Raw genomic sequence first — 15679 nt, 5'->3', positions numbered from 1 at the left:
ATGGAAAAACATGGGCTTGTATGAGGGCGCATGATGATGGGGTCAAGGGTAAGATGGCATCTCATTCCAATCAGCTTTCAGCCTTAATTTGTTATTTCACTAAAGTGGGAGTATACAGCAAGTCAAGTGACCAATACAGTTAGGACATTGCTGCATAATTCAAAACAGTTAGGTGTTAATAGTATGAACTGCTTAACATGAAGAAGAAAAAATGTACCATGGGAGTGCTAAATATTCTATTCTATGGTTGGGGAAAGAGGAGAGCCAAGGATTTCCTGTCCACTTAGGGCGTGATATACTTGAGCTCTGCAATGGAGTTTGGCTATTCACTATTAGCTCAAAGTGCTCCTTGGGGGAATGAGGAGTAACTAAGTTTTTAGATAAAATCTGGGTAAAACAAGGAGGGGGGGACTGGGGGCTCTTTGTTAGATCTAAATGCCGCACTATGTTCTCTGTGACAGAGGGGTGATAATTTATTGCCACAGCCATTATGGTTATTAGAAAACTCACTCAGGAAGACAAATGGTACCCTGGTCGTTGGTCTTCCGTCAGGGCTGACAAGGGAGACGCAGCACTCTTGGCTATTGACATTTTCACACCTAAAGCCCAGCTCTGCCAGCTGTATTGCAATTCAAACCCCAACTTAATGGCAATTGGCTAAATCAACAGTGGCCTTGGCAAACAACTTCTTCTTTATTTCCTTTATGAGAACCCCCCCCCTCCTACCCCCCCCCCCCCCCCCCCCGGACTGACAGATTAAAATGAATCCTGCCATAAATAACTTCTATCACAAGGAGCCATTAAGAGAGGCCGTTAGGAGTGTCTAAATGGAAGCCATTTTTTCTGTATGAGTGAGAGTGTGGAAGAAAGAAGGAGGAGAGGGAGGGGATTTGAGACGAAGGCACTGTGTGCCAATGTGCTTTTTCAATTTCAACAATTCTCAGGCCTGTGAGTCATATTTCACTCAGTGGCCCAGAAAGAATGACAAATGATTTCAGTTGTTTCGTAGCAATTGAAAGTGAAAGGTGACATGGCTATCAGTGAGGGCTTTGGCCCCACAATAACGCTTTGTCCGGTAGAACAAAATATATGGATAAAAAACTAATGTTGAGGAAAAAAACAAGACTAAAAGTGACAATTCAATTCGATTCAATTCAATTCAATGCAGCACTTCTTAGAGACTAAAGAAAAAACTGAAAGGTTTGAAGAGGTATTTCAGAACACGGAGCAATATCACATATTGTCAAATGTTACATGAAAATTGTGGTGTCAAACTGTAAGAGTATCCAATAAGGTATGTCATTTTAGAAAAGAAGGAAAGGAAATAGTATAATACCAAGAAATGGTATAATATAAAGACTAATAAGATTCCATCCCTATTGGGACCATGAATATCCACAGCATATTTAATGTCAATACAGCCTACTCTGTTATGTCAATGATCCATTGGTGTGGTCATTTTGAACTATTAGTGATGCAAGACAAAAGTTCAAGGGGTCATCAGAAACAACTGCTGAAAAACCAAGTTGCAGAGAGAACTGGCCAGTAGCTGCCAAGACATCTCTCTCTAGAAGAAAAAAAGAAGAAAACTCATTGGACAGACAGACTGACACAAGGACATAGAGAGAGAATGAACCACAGATAGGCCAACACTGAGAGAGGAGGATGGTTATGTCATCCTGCAGGAATTGCATTTTTGTCTACACTGACGGACAATGACCTCCCTTGGCCCGGCTGCTTACTGGGACAAAATCAAAGGCTAGCCGGTGAATGCATTCCAAAGATATCAGTCAATTAGAAATTAGGTGTCCCAGTTTCTGTTTATAACAAGCATTCTCTTCCATTTCAGTGAGACATTGTATTTAACTTTAAAACACATACTCAAAATAAAAGGAATAGAGTTAATAGGGTGTATATATGGTAGACTATGGAGGGTGGTGGTTGTATGAATAACACACAGTAACTGCAAAGGCTGGTGCTCTTACACTGACATGTATTCCTGAGAGTTCACAGGGTGTTGAGTGGCTGCGTGTTGAATTGCTAATGGAATGTCATGTTAAGGGGAAACGCTGGATACATGAGGGTAATGGTGATGATGACACTGTGCTGATAGCTTGTGGTATGTTTGTACGTTTGTCAAAGGAAAGGTTTAATATACAGCACAGAAGCTGGTCCCATTATCTTGTGTCGGAAGGCTGGATGCCGAGTCGCCGACTATATTGTACTCGAAAAAATATGACATTTTCAACAGCCAAACCTGCACCTACTTGACTTGAAGCTCATAAGAAGAATAGGATACTCCCGGTCAGAAACGCAAAAATGTATTCCGTCTTCACAAGGCGGTATAAGGATAGAGGTTAGATGACATATTGTGACATGAGCATTCTCCATGCTAGGCCTTTATTGAAGAAATGTATTGCTTCGGCAAAGGCCAAGGTTCAGGACAGACTGGAGTTAACTGCCATTCCCTGACAGCTCGGATGAGAAAGTGATGTGCACACAGTGGGAGGTCACCGTGTGTAAGACCGCCACCTAACACTGGCTCATTGGGACCCGGCACGCTCCATTTAACTTCCCAGGGCATCCATATCCTGCATGTCTTACACACACACACACGTGCGCGCGCACACACACACACACACACACAAACAAACACACACACACACACACACACACACACACATATTGTAGTCGTTGCTCCCCCGGACCCTCCTGTATGGCATGCCTCCCATAGTTTTCCCAGGGAGCCAGAGTCAATCTGACTCATTAGGGTAATTGAGACAGGTCCTCCTGGGACTAAAGAGCTACTGAATTGCTACCCACTCGCGCATTTAAAAGACCACTTAATCAAGGCCTTGTGCCTGTACGTTTTATTCTCTCTTTTTCTCATCATTCCCCTCTTCTTAGTTGTCATACTTTTCTTTCACTCTTTTTTTAGTCAGTTTGTCTGTGTCAGGCCATTGAGTCAAACAGTGAGGTGTCTGCTCACTGTTAATTGCCAGTGAGGGAATGATCTAGGGGGGTTTTCCATCTCTAGACTACAGTCCCTCTGGTGTTGAGAAAGCCTCTGGTCCATGGAAGCGTGAATGGGTGACAGCAAAAAAATAAAAAAATAAATGCTGATCTTTGGATGTTGGGAGGGAAGAGGGAAGGAGGGGTAGAGATTGAGTGAGGGAGGGAAGAGAGGAAAATCCACCACCTCAGCGATTCCGGGGGCCTGGCTGTTCCGAGCTGACAAAGACACCCATATTGCGGCCAGAGGTTGTCTCAGCGAAGCGAGGTGTAGTCAGAGCACCCGTCATGTAACGAGTCAGATTTAGCAATACTGCTGGGTCAGGTCAGACTCAGATTGAAGTTGGGAGTCACGGCTGGCACCACGCTGCTCGGCTCCCCCATTGCTCATCCATCTGAACACAATTACTGAAGCCTCCTCCTTATGCTGAGAAATATAGACCAGTGCCAAGTGTGTGTGCATGCTTTACTTTACACACACACACACACACACGATGCTGCAGGATGGATGAATGGAGGCTTCCAATGTATTGTATTTTCTCTCTGGACTGTATACAAGCATGTGGACCAAGAAGATTAGGACAAAAACGGAAATACTGTTTATCTGCTCCCATGAAATAAGGCAATGACAACGCATCATGTTGAACAAGCTACCTAGCACAAAACAGAGAAAAGGGGGGAAGAATGTCACCACCGAGACCTCTCTCTTTAATCATGCCCTATTTTTTCTCTATTTCTGTCTCTACTCCTTTTTGCTCTTACACTCACTTTATATTTTTTTCTTTTCCTTTCTCTTTTTTTATTTTATTTCCCCACCTCCTTACACCTTCCTCCCCCTTTTTCTCTCTTATCAGCGACAGGCTGGAAACAGAAGTGAGATAAGGAGACAAAACCAATACAAGGTGTGGTGGTCGAACACCATGGCAGATTAGTCATTGACACGTCTGTCAGTTAACAATGGCAAACGTGCAGCGCAAACTGGTAAATGGGAACAGAAACAATGAGATGAATTTCCTCTTATAATGCATTATGGGCCGTGTAGCATCAACAGCTAGATCCAGGCACATACGGTCCGTCCCCCGAGGTGTGGCAGTACGGATTACTAAAATGGATCTGCTACCGGTTACCTTAATCAGTTCCTGTCACTCGATCACTCAGACAGACATGCTGGCGGACATTTAAACATACATATACAAAATCAAATACACCAGCGTCTACTTTCCCAACAGTTTTTGTGCACCCACTCTACTACACATGTTGTCCGATGTATCTCTTTGGACAAATTTCAACACAATGTCATTGTGTATGAGGTTTGTTTAAACCTAATAGCTATGTGTGTTTTTTTAGCTCTGAAAGAATAAAAAAAAATAACATGTAATTGGTATTTGTGTTTAGTTTACAGATTTATTTTCGGACCTCTACATAGTGTGATTCAGTAAAGTTCTTTTAGGATGTACACTAAACTCCAGGAGGCGTAGCGCAATGATGCAAACATGCAGCTGCATAATGTACACACTGCCCTTTCCTAAGCCTTGTCTAATTTTCTAACTTCTTTGGTCAAGTGTCATCTCAATCATACTGAAGTATTCTGTTATGCTTCTGTGATGATAATGTCTCTCATGTGCTGCGAGTTTGTGGATTGAAGTCAAGGCAAGCTATATTTACTTCACCTCACAGCATTCCCCCCTCCCCCATTGAAATACAACGTGTGAAAGGGCTAATTAAAAGAGTTTTGTTTTGCTGAAACTCATTTAACTCGATTTAATTGCAGTAGAAGTTGTTGTTTTTTGTTCTTGCTCCATGGTTCCGCCAGTCATATTACATTGAGGGTACTCAGGCATATTGCAGAATTACAGAATAATAAACAAACCAAATGTTTTGTGATCCTTGAAATATTCAAACTAGTCACAATAGAGAAGAACATTCCTTTGATCTAGATCTCTCAAAAGCAATAACAACATGATTTTTTTTCTCCCATTACTTACTGTTTTACAAGCATCTTGCAGCGCATTATACAAGTTTATCCTCAGCGCTAGCTTGGATCTGATGATTGTTATACTGTTTTGTTAACTGATTGTTATATATTTTTAGCACCCTAAGTGGCATGTGGCAGGTGTCAAATATTTAGCTGTTGCTTCTCTCACACCTCAATGAGTATTTAATGACTAGCTAGCTGAAGACCCAGTTATAGACATTCATGCTGCTGAAGTCAATTGAAGATTTGTAAAATACAATGCTTTGAATATGTTTATTGTTGAAACAAGTTCATATTTTGAAACTAAGGGACCTGCTAAGATAGTGGTATTGTCGTCTCTATAATTAGATAGATGTGGACTGTGGATTCCACTGCTCTAAAAGGAATTGATTACTTTTTTGACAGGCAGGATGAAGTGGACATTGGATAACAGTCACTGAGGTCACTACTACCTCAGCCTTCAGGGAGCACTAGTCAGCCACCTGCCACTTCAAATGGCACTTGAAGAGAATAGCCATGAGTTCTAAACCCTTAAAATGTTGCCATTTAGAAAAATTGCTGCTGTAAGAGGGTTAGGACTACACTAGAGCATGGAGCATGAAGCCATTCAATGTATCATGCAGGCTTTCTCCCTACATCTTTAAAACAGCGATGCCAATAATGTTATTATACTTATTATTATGGGCAAAATAAAGTGTGTGGGGGGCTGTTAGTGTGTGGCGAAAAAAACTGGCAGCACTGAAGATTTTGTCCCTTAGTTACGCAAAGTTTTTATTTTTCTCTTAGACAGCTCCCGCTGGCTCAATTAACTATTGATCAGATTTGTGGAACCGAATGTAAATAATTAACAAAAGCAGAGATAGCATCTGCAGTTCTGCAAACAACTTCAATACAGAGGCCTCTGTGTCGCTGATCAATAGGGCGTGGACAGCATGCACATCAGCCACTCCGGGGACCTCTGCAAGGTGGCCACAGAAACAGAGAGAAAATACAATTTTTATCAGACATCGCAGCTGTGTCAGCAAAAAAAACATCAAGACCACAGTAGTAATCAGGCAGTGGCTGTTTTATTGTAGATACCGAGTGGAGAGAGAACCATCTCTCTTTGACATTTAGCGGTAATCCAATTAATTCCCAGATGTGGCATAGTCACAGGTAAATAAAACTGAAATTGTTGTTGTTGATGCACTTCGATGCAAGGGACTCTTTCATACAGGAACAGGAAAATCTATCATCCTATAAGCAGCTCTGAGGGAAGTGTTAGCTTGGTTGTGTCCAACAAAGCCTCTGTAAGGAAAGATGTTACAGACTGAGAAGAGAAAAGCATAAAGCTCCTTGGGAAAGTCAGTACTATATGGCACTGTTGGGGGAATTGAGAGAAGGCCTCTAGGTAACCCTATTTGAATATGAATGCCTCCCATGATCCACATCAAGGGCATTGACTGGGACACCTCTATCTACAGATACCTACAGATGTAGAGTGTGTGTGTGTGTGTGTGTGTGTGTGTGTGTGTGTGTGTGTGTGTGTGTGTGTGTGTGTGTGTGTGTGTGTGTGTGTGTGTGTGTGTGTGTGTGTGTGTGTGTGTGTGTGTGCGCGCACAAGTGATCACTCCGTGCAGCCATCGCATTTTTTCAAGGTACTTTCTACAGTGCATTAATCACAAGGACCCTTGAGCGCTTCCACGGATCCAAATATTCCGACCTTGAGGTTACAAGAAAGACATTAGTCCTGATCCATTCAAAGTATTGGAGACAGGGACGGGGGTGCAGAGGGAGGGGGCAGAAAAGCTTTCAAGGTAATGAAATTCTGCCATAATTTAAAGGAAAAGACTTGTGGGGACAAGCCTGGGCCAGAGTAAGAAGAACAAAATTGATTAAATTGGATTTTTTTTTTACTCCCTTTATTTTAAATTAGGCTTAAGTGCATGTGGGGGGTAGTTTTTCTTTCTCTTTTTTTGACTACAAAAGCATGATAACAGCATTAACGTCCAGAATGAATCGAATCATTTCCAAACCAATTAACCTTTGACAGAATGGATGAGTGGACAGGAATGAGAATGGTGCATAGGGGAGGGGAGAGAGTGGTGTGGGTGGGGTGTAGGAGAGCGGGTAGCAGAGAAACTAGAGTCTGACTGGCAGGGACCTTGGTGGCACGAAGGGGTTCAGAGAAACCACATACGGACAAACACAGACACACCAGAAAACCATGTTTGAGGATGGGGAAAATGGTGGCCTGACATACAACAGTCCTGCATACACATGTGCGTGTATTAAAGGGGCATTGGTGAAATTAAAGTAGATAAATGGTAAAAGGACTCTGCTTAAATAGTTTTTTTTTGCACAGATTTTTTTTTTTCCGAGTCTGAGAAATTTTTTTTTTGCCTCATTCAACCATTCACACACACACACACACACACTCACACACCGATGGCAGCAGCTACCAAGCAGGGTGCAAGCTAACCAGCGGAAGCAACAGTGTCTTGCACAAGGACATTTGGCATGAGGCAAGGGATGGTACCACCGCCCCTGCAATCCAGTGAAAGACCACCCTACCTGCTTTGCAACAGCATCAAGAGGTCACCTGGCTACACGATGCAGGGAACAGGATAGGACACCACCCCACTCAATCTCACCTCCTTCTCCCTCCTTGTGCCTGTCCTTTCCATCCTGACTGATAGAAGGGGGGTCTGCAGTTAACCCCACTTATTCTTTGTGCTGGCTCTCCCTCCTTTCCACCCGCTATCTATCTATTTCTATTTCTATTCCTCCCTCACTGGCTCACACAGCTGCAGCCGGTCCATTAAGTTAATTAAAGGCTCCATTTTGAGCTGGAGCCCGCTAGCAAATACGAGTGCCAATCAATAGATCTCTGGCTTATTTTGTGGGAGGGAGGGGTGACAGCACCGGTGCTTGCATTCAGAGCCATGATTTGTAGCCTTGGCAGACGAGCCATGTCCCTCTTCGTATTGTCCTCTGTCTCTGTCTAATTTGGTAGCCACCCTGCCCCTTCCGCAATCTCCTTCTCGCTCTTCGCCGTGATGTCATCTATCACTTCGCTCAACGTTCCTTACCGCCAGCTATCCACGGCTTTTCCCCATCTGCCTACAAGGAAGTCACAGTCCCCCCGTTTCCCCTACGAGACCGTGTGTGCATTTGTTTTAGTCACCATCCGCACAGGGGAGCCAGGTGTGCGGGATTTGGAGGTGTGGTGGGAGGCTGCGGTGGGCAGTAGTGGACCTGAGGCCAGAAAAAGATGTCCACAGGGATGATTTGAGTTCGGGGAACAGGAGAAAATGTAACAGTGGGACAGAACGGGAGGGGCCTCATGATAAGAGATGGCACAGTGTTCCAAAGAACAACACAAAATGAGAAGCTCATGGTCTGCGTGTCCAAGTGTCAATATGATGTGCACCATGCTGGTTTGCGAGGAGATGATCTGAGGAAGTGGTCGGTTGCCTGTCCAAGTGTTATGTGTGAAAGCTTCACAGAAAGAAAATGTAATTTATTCTACAGTAACTGAGCGCCATATAGGAGCTGGGTCACTTTTTTCCATGCTATAGATGTGAACAGTTTTATATTGATTAACTTTGTCAGTTATCTTTAGAAATAAATACTTCTCCTGTGAGCCTCCATCTTCACAAAAAATCTTTTTTTTGTTGCAATTGTCTCATACCACAGCAAGAGTGGAAGGCCCACAGGCTAAACAACCATCATCAGCTTCATGTGGCGTTCGTCTACTATGAATAATGGCTGAGGGCGGCAGGCGGTGTAGCGGTTCAAGATCCGCAGACAAGCTCTCTCTGCTGGATGCCTTCATTCCAAAAGCCCCATCCATTCCTGCAGGCACACACCAGAAGCATGGCAGTGTTGCAGCTCATCGGGCTCCTTCCCAGCAGTCATTCAACAATTCTCTCCCTCCAGGGATGCAGCCCATACAGGCCTTGACGGTTAGCCAGTGTTGTTTGTTGGAAGCCTTTCCTATCCACCTCCTTCTTCTACTCCTCCTCTTTCTCTTCTCATCTCTTTTTCAGTGAGAATGCCTGGTGCGTTTTCCACTTCTCTTATCTAAACGCCCTCCTTCTCTATTCTTTCTCCTCTCAGAATAAGCCCAGGGGGGCTTGTTCATATTCTCTCCTCTTATTGTGTTTCATCTTTTTCCTTATGACACAGAACTATCCCCCCAGAGTTTCCAGCTTTCAGCCAGGGAGCCGGAGAAAACGCATGGTTAACCCCATTTTATTCCATCTATTCAAAGGTTTCCCGACAAAGCTCTAGTGCTCACAGCAGATAAGAAATCATTCACTGAGTTGAAGGGAAAGAATGGTTTGCATTCAACAAAAGTAGAAGAGAGAAGGTCATTTTCTGCAAAAGTGTAGTATTTGAAAGGAGCAGAGCAGTTCTACGCAATATGTTGCACCATATTGTGAAACTTGCCAACAAACAATGGAAGAGCTCACTTACAGTCACATTTCTATGAGAAAGCTGTTGTGAAAGTGCTATGCTGCTGTACTTTTGGCTGGTTATAGTATCTGTTCATAGTTTCTGTAGAACTTCAGGACATTATATTATCACAATGTTACAGTAAACCCATGTCAACTTGAGTCTATGATATTTTAGATAAATATTCATTTAAATGTGAGTCAACAAAGTCATATTGTACAATAGACAATAACCATAAAGTCCTTCATATGGCTGGTCCATATGCACACTGTAAGACCTTTTTACTAATACATGAATCGCAGATTTGTCAAGAGCAGAACACAGCTGTGAATTGACTCCAAAGCAGAATGATGTACCCCTGACATGTAATATAGCTGTCAAAGGGAGGTGTTATCAACTATAAGGTATGACACATTAAAATGTAAATGGTTAGATAGGGGAAAAGCAGGGAGGTAAGAGAAATAAGGCTCCTCTCCATAGATGACCTCATATCTCTTTTACCACACGCTTTTGCTATTGCTCTATTTCATTCTCTGTCTCTCTATCTTTCATTCTCTCGCATCAAGCACACACACACACACACACACACACACACACACACACACAGTCTTTCTGCGTCTCTCAAGCACACGCTCCCTCATCCGCGGTCACCCTAGCCACCTCATTTCTCCAGCCCTCCCTCCTCTCCAACTCTCACTCTGTGCGTAATTCAATCATCCCAAGGAGATGGATATCCGTCCCCTAGGAGCGCTTACGCTCTCCATTTCCTAAAGCGCTTGATCAGATTAATTGATTGCCCCCCCCCATCTCTTTGCCCCTTCTGCCGCTGTGGTAGCAGTGGGTATGCAGAAATCAGGTTTGCATTGATATTTTTATAAAATGTATTTTTTTTCTCTTGCCCCCAGACAGAGCCCTTAAAAGGACATGAGGGAATATATAAGGTACATGAGCCATGAGGTGGTTGGGGGGCAGGGGGGAAGATGAAATGCTGGAAGCTTGCAGAAAAAAAACAGACAGGCAGGATTTATAAAGAGGACAAAACAACAACCTGGAGCGTACAGGAGACACAGAGCTGAACAGGAGATCAAGGGACAAGATAGAGCAGATAGACGATCAATGAAATGAAATAAACAAGGCTGTTTAGGGGGGTGAATGGTACATGTAAGGTGAGTGTGTGTGTGAGTGAATCTGTGTGCCATACAATGTTTGGCTGCAAGCCTGCAGAGCACAGCGCAGGGTAGAGATGGGAGAGTCAAACCAAAGGCCCACAGGGAACGCAGGAAGACCTCAACTCATCCATTATAACTGAGAGCCAAGCGGCTGCCATGTCTCCTGATTGCTGAGTCCCTGTGGAGCTGTCTGGATCTCTCTCTCTCTCTCTCTCTTTTCTCCCCATCCCCTCCATCTCTCTCTCTCTCTCTCTCTCTTTGGCACAAGGGATCGCAGTAGAGTACGGTGCTGTTCCAGGCCTTTGGCTTCTACGTTATGGCAGGGGCCAAATACACAAGCAGACTCATGCACACTCACAGTAGTACAAATACACATAGACATGGATAGGAACTCGCTCGTCTCTCTCTCTTATCTATTTGCCGCACATGTTCCCCATACGTGTAAAGCTTTTACCTGAGCGCGCCATTACAGCTTTTACCTCTAGAGAGCCAAATTACCTTTCAGATACAACTTTCCCTTTTCAACTTGCCCTTGACATTCACTTGCATTCCCCCTGTATATATACAGACTCAAACTTGCGCTATAAAACCACACATACAACACCAGCATACAGCACGCACACACACACACACACACACACACACACACAGATAGACCTCACATATTTTGTCTTCTTCCTCTACAGCAGGGGTGGCCAACCAGTCAGAGATAAAGAGCCACATTTTTTACTGTGTTACTGCAAAGAGCCACATCGTACACACAGGTACACACAGTGGCGATTCCAGGAAATTTTGACTGGGGGTGGCCAAGGTGGGCCACAGAGTTAGAGTGGGGTGGCCATCGCACCCCTGAATGAATAGCATGTGATATGCTGTACAACCAATTCAAAGATGATTTATAATCCCAAATGCCCAAATCATGTTAGTATCCATTGTAATGTTTGTCAGAAAACTAAACCCCTGAAGGGGGGTCTGGGGGCACCCCCCCCAGAAGATTTTTTTGTGTTTTTAACATGTAATCTAAGCATTCTGGTGCATTCTGGCGAAGATAATAAAGGAAAAAGTCAATATTTATTTCAGCTCAGATGAATAGTAAAATTAGCAAGACAACATAACTTGCTAGCAGCCAGATGCCTAACAACTGCACAGAGGGACGGATGACCACTAGCTTTTGACCAAATATCTTGCTAAAAAAACAAACCTTTATTTATGAAAGTCTGCCCTTGCTAAGAACATGTTACACTCGCTAACTACAAACTTTAATTTTTTTATTCAGATTTCAAAAATCTGCTGGGACACGTGCCTATACACATGCATGGATGGCACGCATGTCACAAGCACACTTATGCTGTTTTCAAGACCTTTGCTGACCAGAGACCAGTTCTAGTGGCCACAGTCCTACCATTAATTTAGTAATTGAAAATTGAAAACTGATCTCATATCAGTGGATTGGAGTGTTTGTGTGATGAACTTGGCAACTACCTATCAAAAAAAGTTAAGAAAGAAAAAAAATACATATCATCTCTGAACTAGGATACATATCAGGAAAAAAATGTAATTAAAAAAATAAAATGAAAATACAAAATAACATTTGAACTGGGGGGGGGGGGGGGGTGGGCACTGGGGGGGCGTTTTTATTTGCGCGGGGAGCTTGCACATGCATGCACAAGCATTATTTATTAAAAAAAAAAAAAAAAAAACAGGGGGCCCCACACTAGGACTTGAAACGGGCCCCCAGATCGTTAAGGCCGCCCCTGTGATAATGACAGGACTGGACTCCTACAGTACTAAAGACGACAGGGCAGTCATTTTCAACAATGAACATTGTGTGCACTGCCTCACACACAAACTCTCAGTTCAACCAAGTCCACAAACAAAAATATAACAATTTAAAATAGCGTTTTTCTCTTACTATGCATGTTGCTTTGTGGGACTTACTTTTAGCATGGAGAGAGCTGAAGTGGCGCCGAAGATTTGAAGCCTTGAAATGCGCAAATGACACCCATATAAGGCAGAATGGCCTGCCATAACGTTCAACAAAAAATATGAACTCTCCCACTCTGTTTCGGAGCGAACTTGACACAAATAGTTTTCTCACGGAAAACCTCCCTCCAAGCTGAGCGGGCAGTTTTATGTTGCGTCCGCACCAAACGTTTGCGAACGTTATGTTGCGTCCTCAATTAAACATTTGCGAACAGGCATACACATAGGGCCTACACATTAATAAAATAAAAAATTAAATAATAGACAACATGTAAAACGAACGTAAGAGCCGCATGAAACGTTTGCGAACATGCACACACATAGGCCCACACACAAAAAAAAAGTATAAAAAAAATAAATTAAAAAAAATTATAATCACATAATTTGATATGAACTGAAGAGCCGCACGAAGCTTGGCAAAGAGCCGCATGCGGCTCGCGAGCCGCGGGTTGGCCACCCCTGCTCTACAGTATCTTCTACAGTACAATCCACCAGCCAACTTGTTTTATTAAGAAAGGAAGAGACTGTTTTTACCCATGCTATAGGCAAGTATTCACCCAATAACATGAACTCCCTACACAAGTCATGTAAATAATTAGATAAAGATGTTTTCTGTTTACCCAATTGGTCAGGTTTATCATCATGCTATGTATATTATATTCACATATTGGCCAATGACTCCTTGTTGAATAAATTGGTTGATATTTGCTGATCCCACTGAAAGTAGACGCCATAGTCTGCAGTTATATGCACATTATAGGCAAGAATGCTCACACAAGCCAATTCTACGATGCCTGCCCAGCGTGAAATGGGGGAGAGCTTTTTTTTTTATTGAGTGCCTCTTATAGAAATCATTTAGTGAGCACAAGAGATTATATATTTTTATTTTTATTTTCAGGAGCTAGTGGGCTAAAGGACAAAAAAATTCTACAAATATTTGATACGCTTATGTACAGTAGCAGCTTATGCACAGTATGTTGTCACTTGGAAATGTAACTTAGCAACGGATAAAATCTACTGTATATATCCAGTGGTTAAAGCGTTCTCAGGTTGTGCTCAGTCCTGCTGCATGGGCGCAGGTGCAACATTGCACAGATCTGACATTCAATCAGGCTTGTGTTAGTCTATTTCATGGTCACATGGGTTGTTTGCTACTGCATAGAGTGGAACCTCTACAGACAGCGTCTATGCAGAGGGTGTAAGCTCAACTCCTGACCTGAATACACATGCTCATTAATGCAGACAGTCAAACTGATAGACAAGTACAGTACACACACACACAGACACACACACACTGTCTGCCAACAAACTAAATCAACACCATTTATTTTTTTCTTTATGAAAGAATCTCTCTCATTCTTACTTCCACCAGACTTTATATTTGCTTGGGGGCTGAGCTCTCAGACTGGGATTGATCCTGAGCTGCCGTCTTGAACTTGTGCCCTGAGGGCAGCTCAGTGCAAACACATAGCAGCCCTTCTCCACTTACTGGGATCGTAGTTACACTTTTACACTCACATATACACACACACACAACATCAACCATCTCTACTTGGAATGTTTTAAATAAACAGAAGGCTGTAAATGATTTAAGGGAAACACTGATAATATGGGAAAAGTGCATCACCTATGCTAAAACATACCCTGCTTCATAACAAACATTCAAAAGTCACTTGTCACAGTCAAAGTGCGATCCAATAGGGTGGATTTGAGCAATAAACGTCTTTTGCGGAGGATTTTAAAAATTACTGGCAGGCGTTGAAATAGTGGGGGGGGGGGGCAATCAATAGGCATAACAGCTGCATTAGATATAACAGCAAAACACTTCATACACCACATTCCATCTGGTTTTTCAGCAGCAGAGCACAAAGGAAGTCCATTAATGTTTTTTGCAAATGCAAAGATTCATTTGAACATTTTACATAAATATTCATAGGGCGAGCGCTTTTACAGTGTTTTCACCTGAAGACAGACAACTAACTAGCGAGAAAGCTCACTCACTCATCCACCCGCCCTTCCATTCTCTCTTTGAAGTAGGAAAAAAAAGAAGGAAAAAGGTATAATTTGTTTGATTCATTTATCATTGCTTACTATGAATAAATGTCATTAAGAGGGTTTGCTGCACAGCGGTTGTGAAGTTATTGGAATAGCTGGCAGCATAGTGGGAGGAAGAATAAAGCAACATGGTGATTAGAAGAATGCATCCATCCAACACACACTGTGTCAGTCAGGGCCGTAATGGCTCTACGGAGGCGCTCTCTCTCTCTCTCTCTCTCTCTCTCTCACACACACACACACACACACTACACACACTACAAAAACAAATGCATATGCAATTACTCCCTATGTTCTGCTGTGTGTTCCTATAGAGTTTGTGATTGATGGATTGTGTGATTGTGTGCTGTGAGACAGTTGGAGCCTTCAAGTGAGCTAATCTACACTGCCTCCTGCAGGAGAACAGCCCACATTGGACCTGTGACTATGTGAGAAACTGCCATCAACACCTTCAGCAGGGTTGATGATGATGTTTGCCTGGCACCTATCAATTCTTCAAAGTCAGCCATCATAACTGCTTGACAGCAAGAGATTCAAACAACAGATTGTGGACAAGGGATACTGAATATCTCAGAGCCTGAGTCGGATTGAAGTTTTTCCTGGCAAGCTTTTAATTAGGCCCAATAGCATTGGATTATGCTCCTAAAGGTTATTTAGTGTTAATGAGAGTAACTAACCCCATCCCCATTTCTGATATATAACATCCCTGATGGCAAATTTAGCACCCATACCTTTTTTCCCCCCTTTAACCCTTACCAGAGGCCAGTGTTCCTACCTTCCATGCAATGCGGTTTCCTTTGGTGTCATGCTCCAGTGCCATCGGGAACTCTCCGCGCTCGTAGAACTTGCGAAATGTGGTCGGTTTGGAAGGGCGCTCCCGAAAAGCCCCAGCAGCCGGGGGGCCAACCACCTAGTCAGACACAAAGGGGGTGGTGAGAAAGGTGGAAAAAAAGAGAAATAAAGAGAATGAGAAATACACAGCGAAAGTGTGAGTGTTGTTTTATGAAATTGGAATTGACTATGTTTTCTCCGTACAAGACTAGAA

The 15679-nt window shown here is 43.1% G+C and overlaps 1 protein-coding gene across 1 annotated transcript in view; it reads right to left on the bottom strand.

The window, feature by feature from the left end:
* The window catches only part of pacrg (PARK2 co-regulated), a gene marked incomplete at both ends in the record, with an annotated part of 165259 nt that overhangs the window by 124369 nt on the left and 25211 nt on the right, over positions 1 to 15679 (bottom strand). Inside the window, one exon of the mRNA XM_080042251.1 lies at positions 15410 to 15544. Coding sequence (XP_079898377.1) covers positions 15410 to 15544 — 135 coding nt within the window. The remainder of the gene's footprint in view (positions 1 to 15409; positions 15545 to 15679) is intronic.

This window comes from Ammodytes marinus (assembly GCF_949987685.1).
Source record: "Ammodytes marinus genome assembly, chromosome: 15".
In the NCBI taxonomy this organism is placed as follows: domain Eukaryota; kingdom Metazoa; phylum Chordata; class Actinopteri; order Uranoscopiformes; family Ammodytidae; genus Ammodytes; species Ammodytes marinus.
The sequence above is the reverse complement of the archived record's forward strand: the minus strand, read 5'-3'. Positions and strand labels throughout refer to the sequence as shown.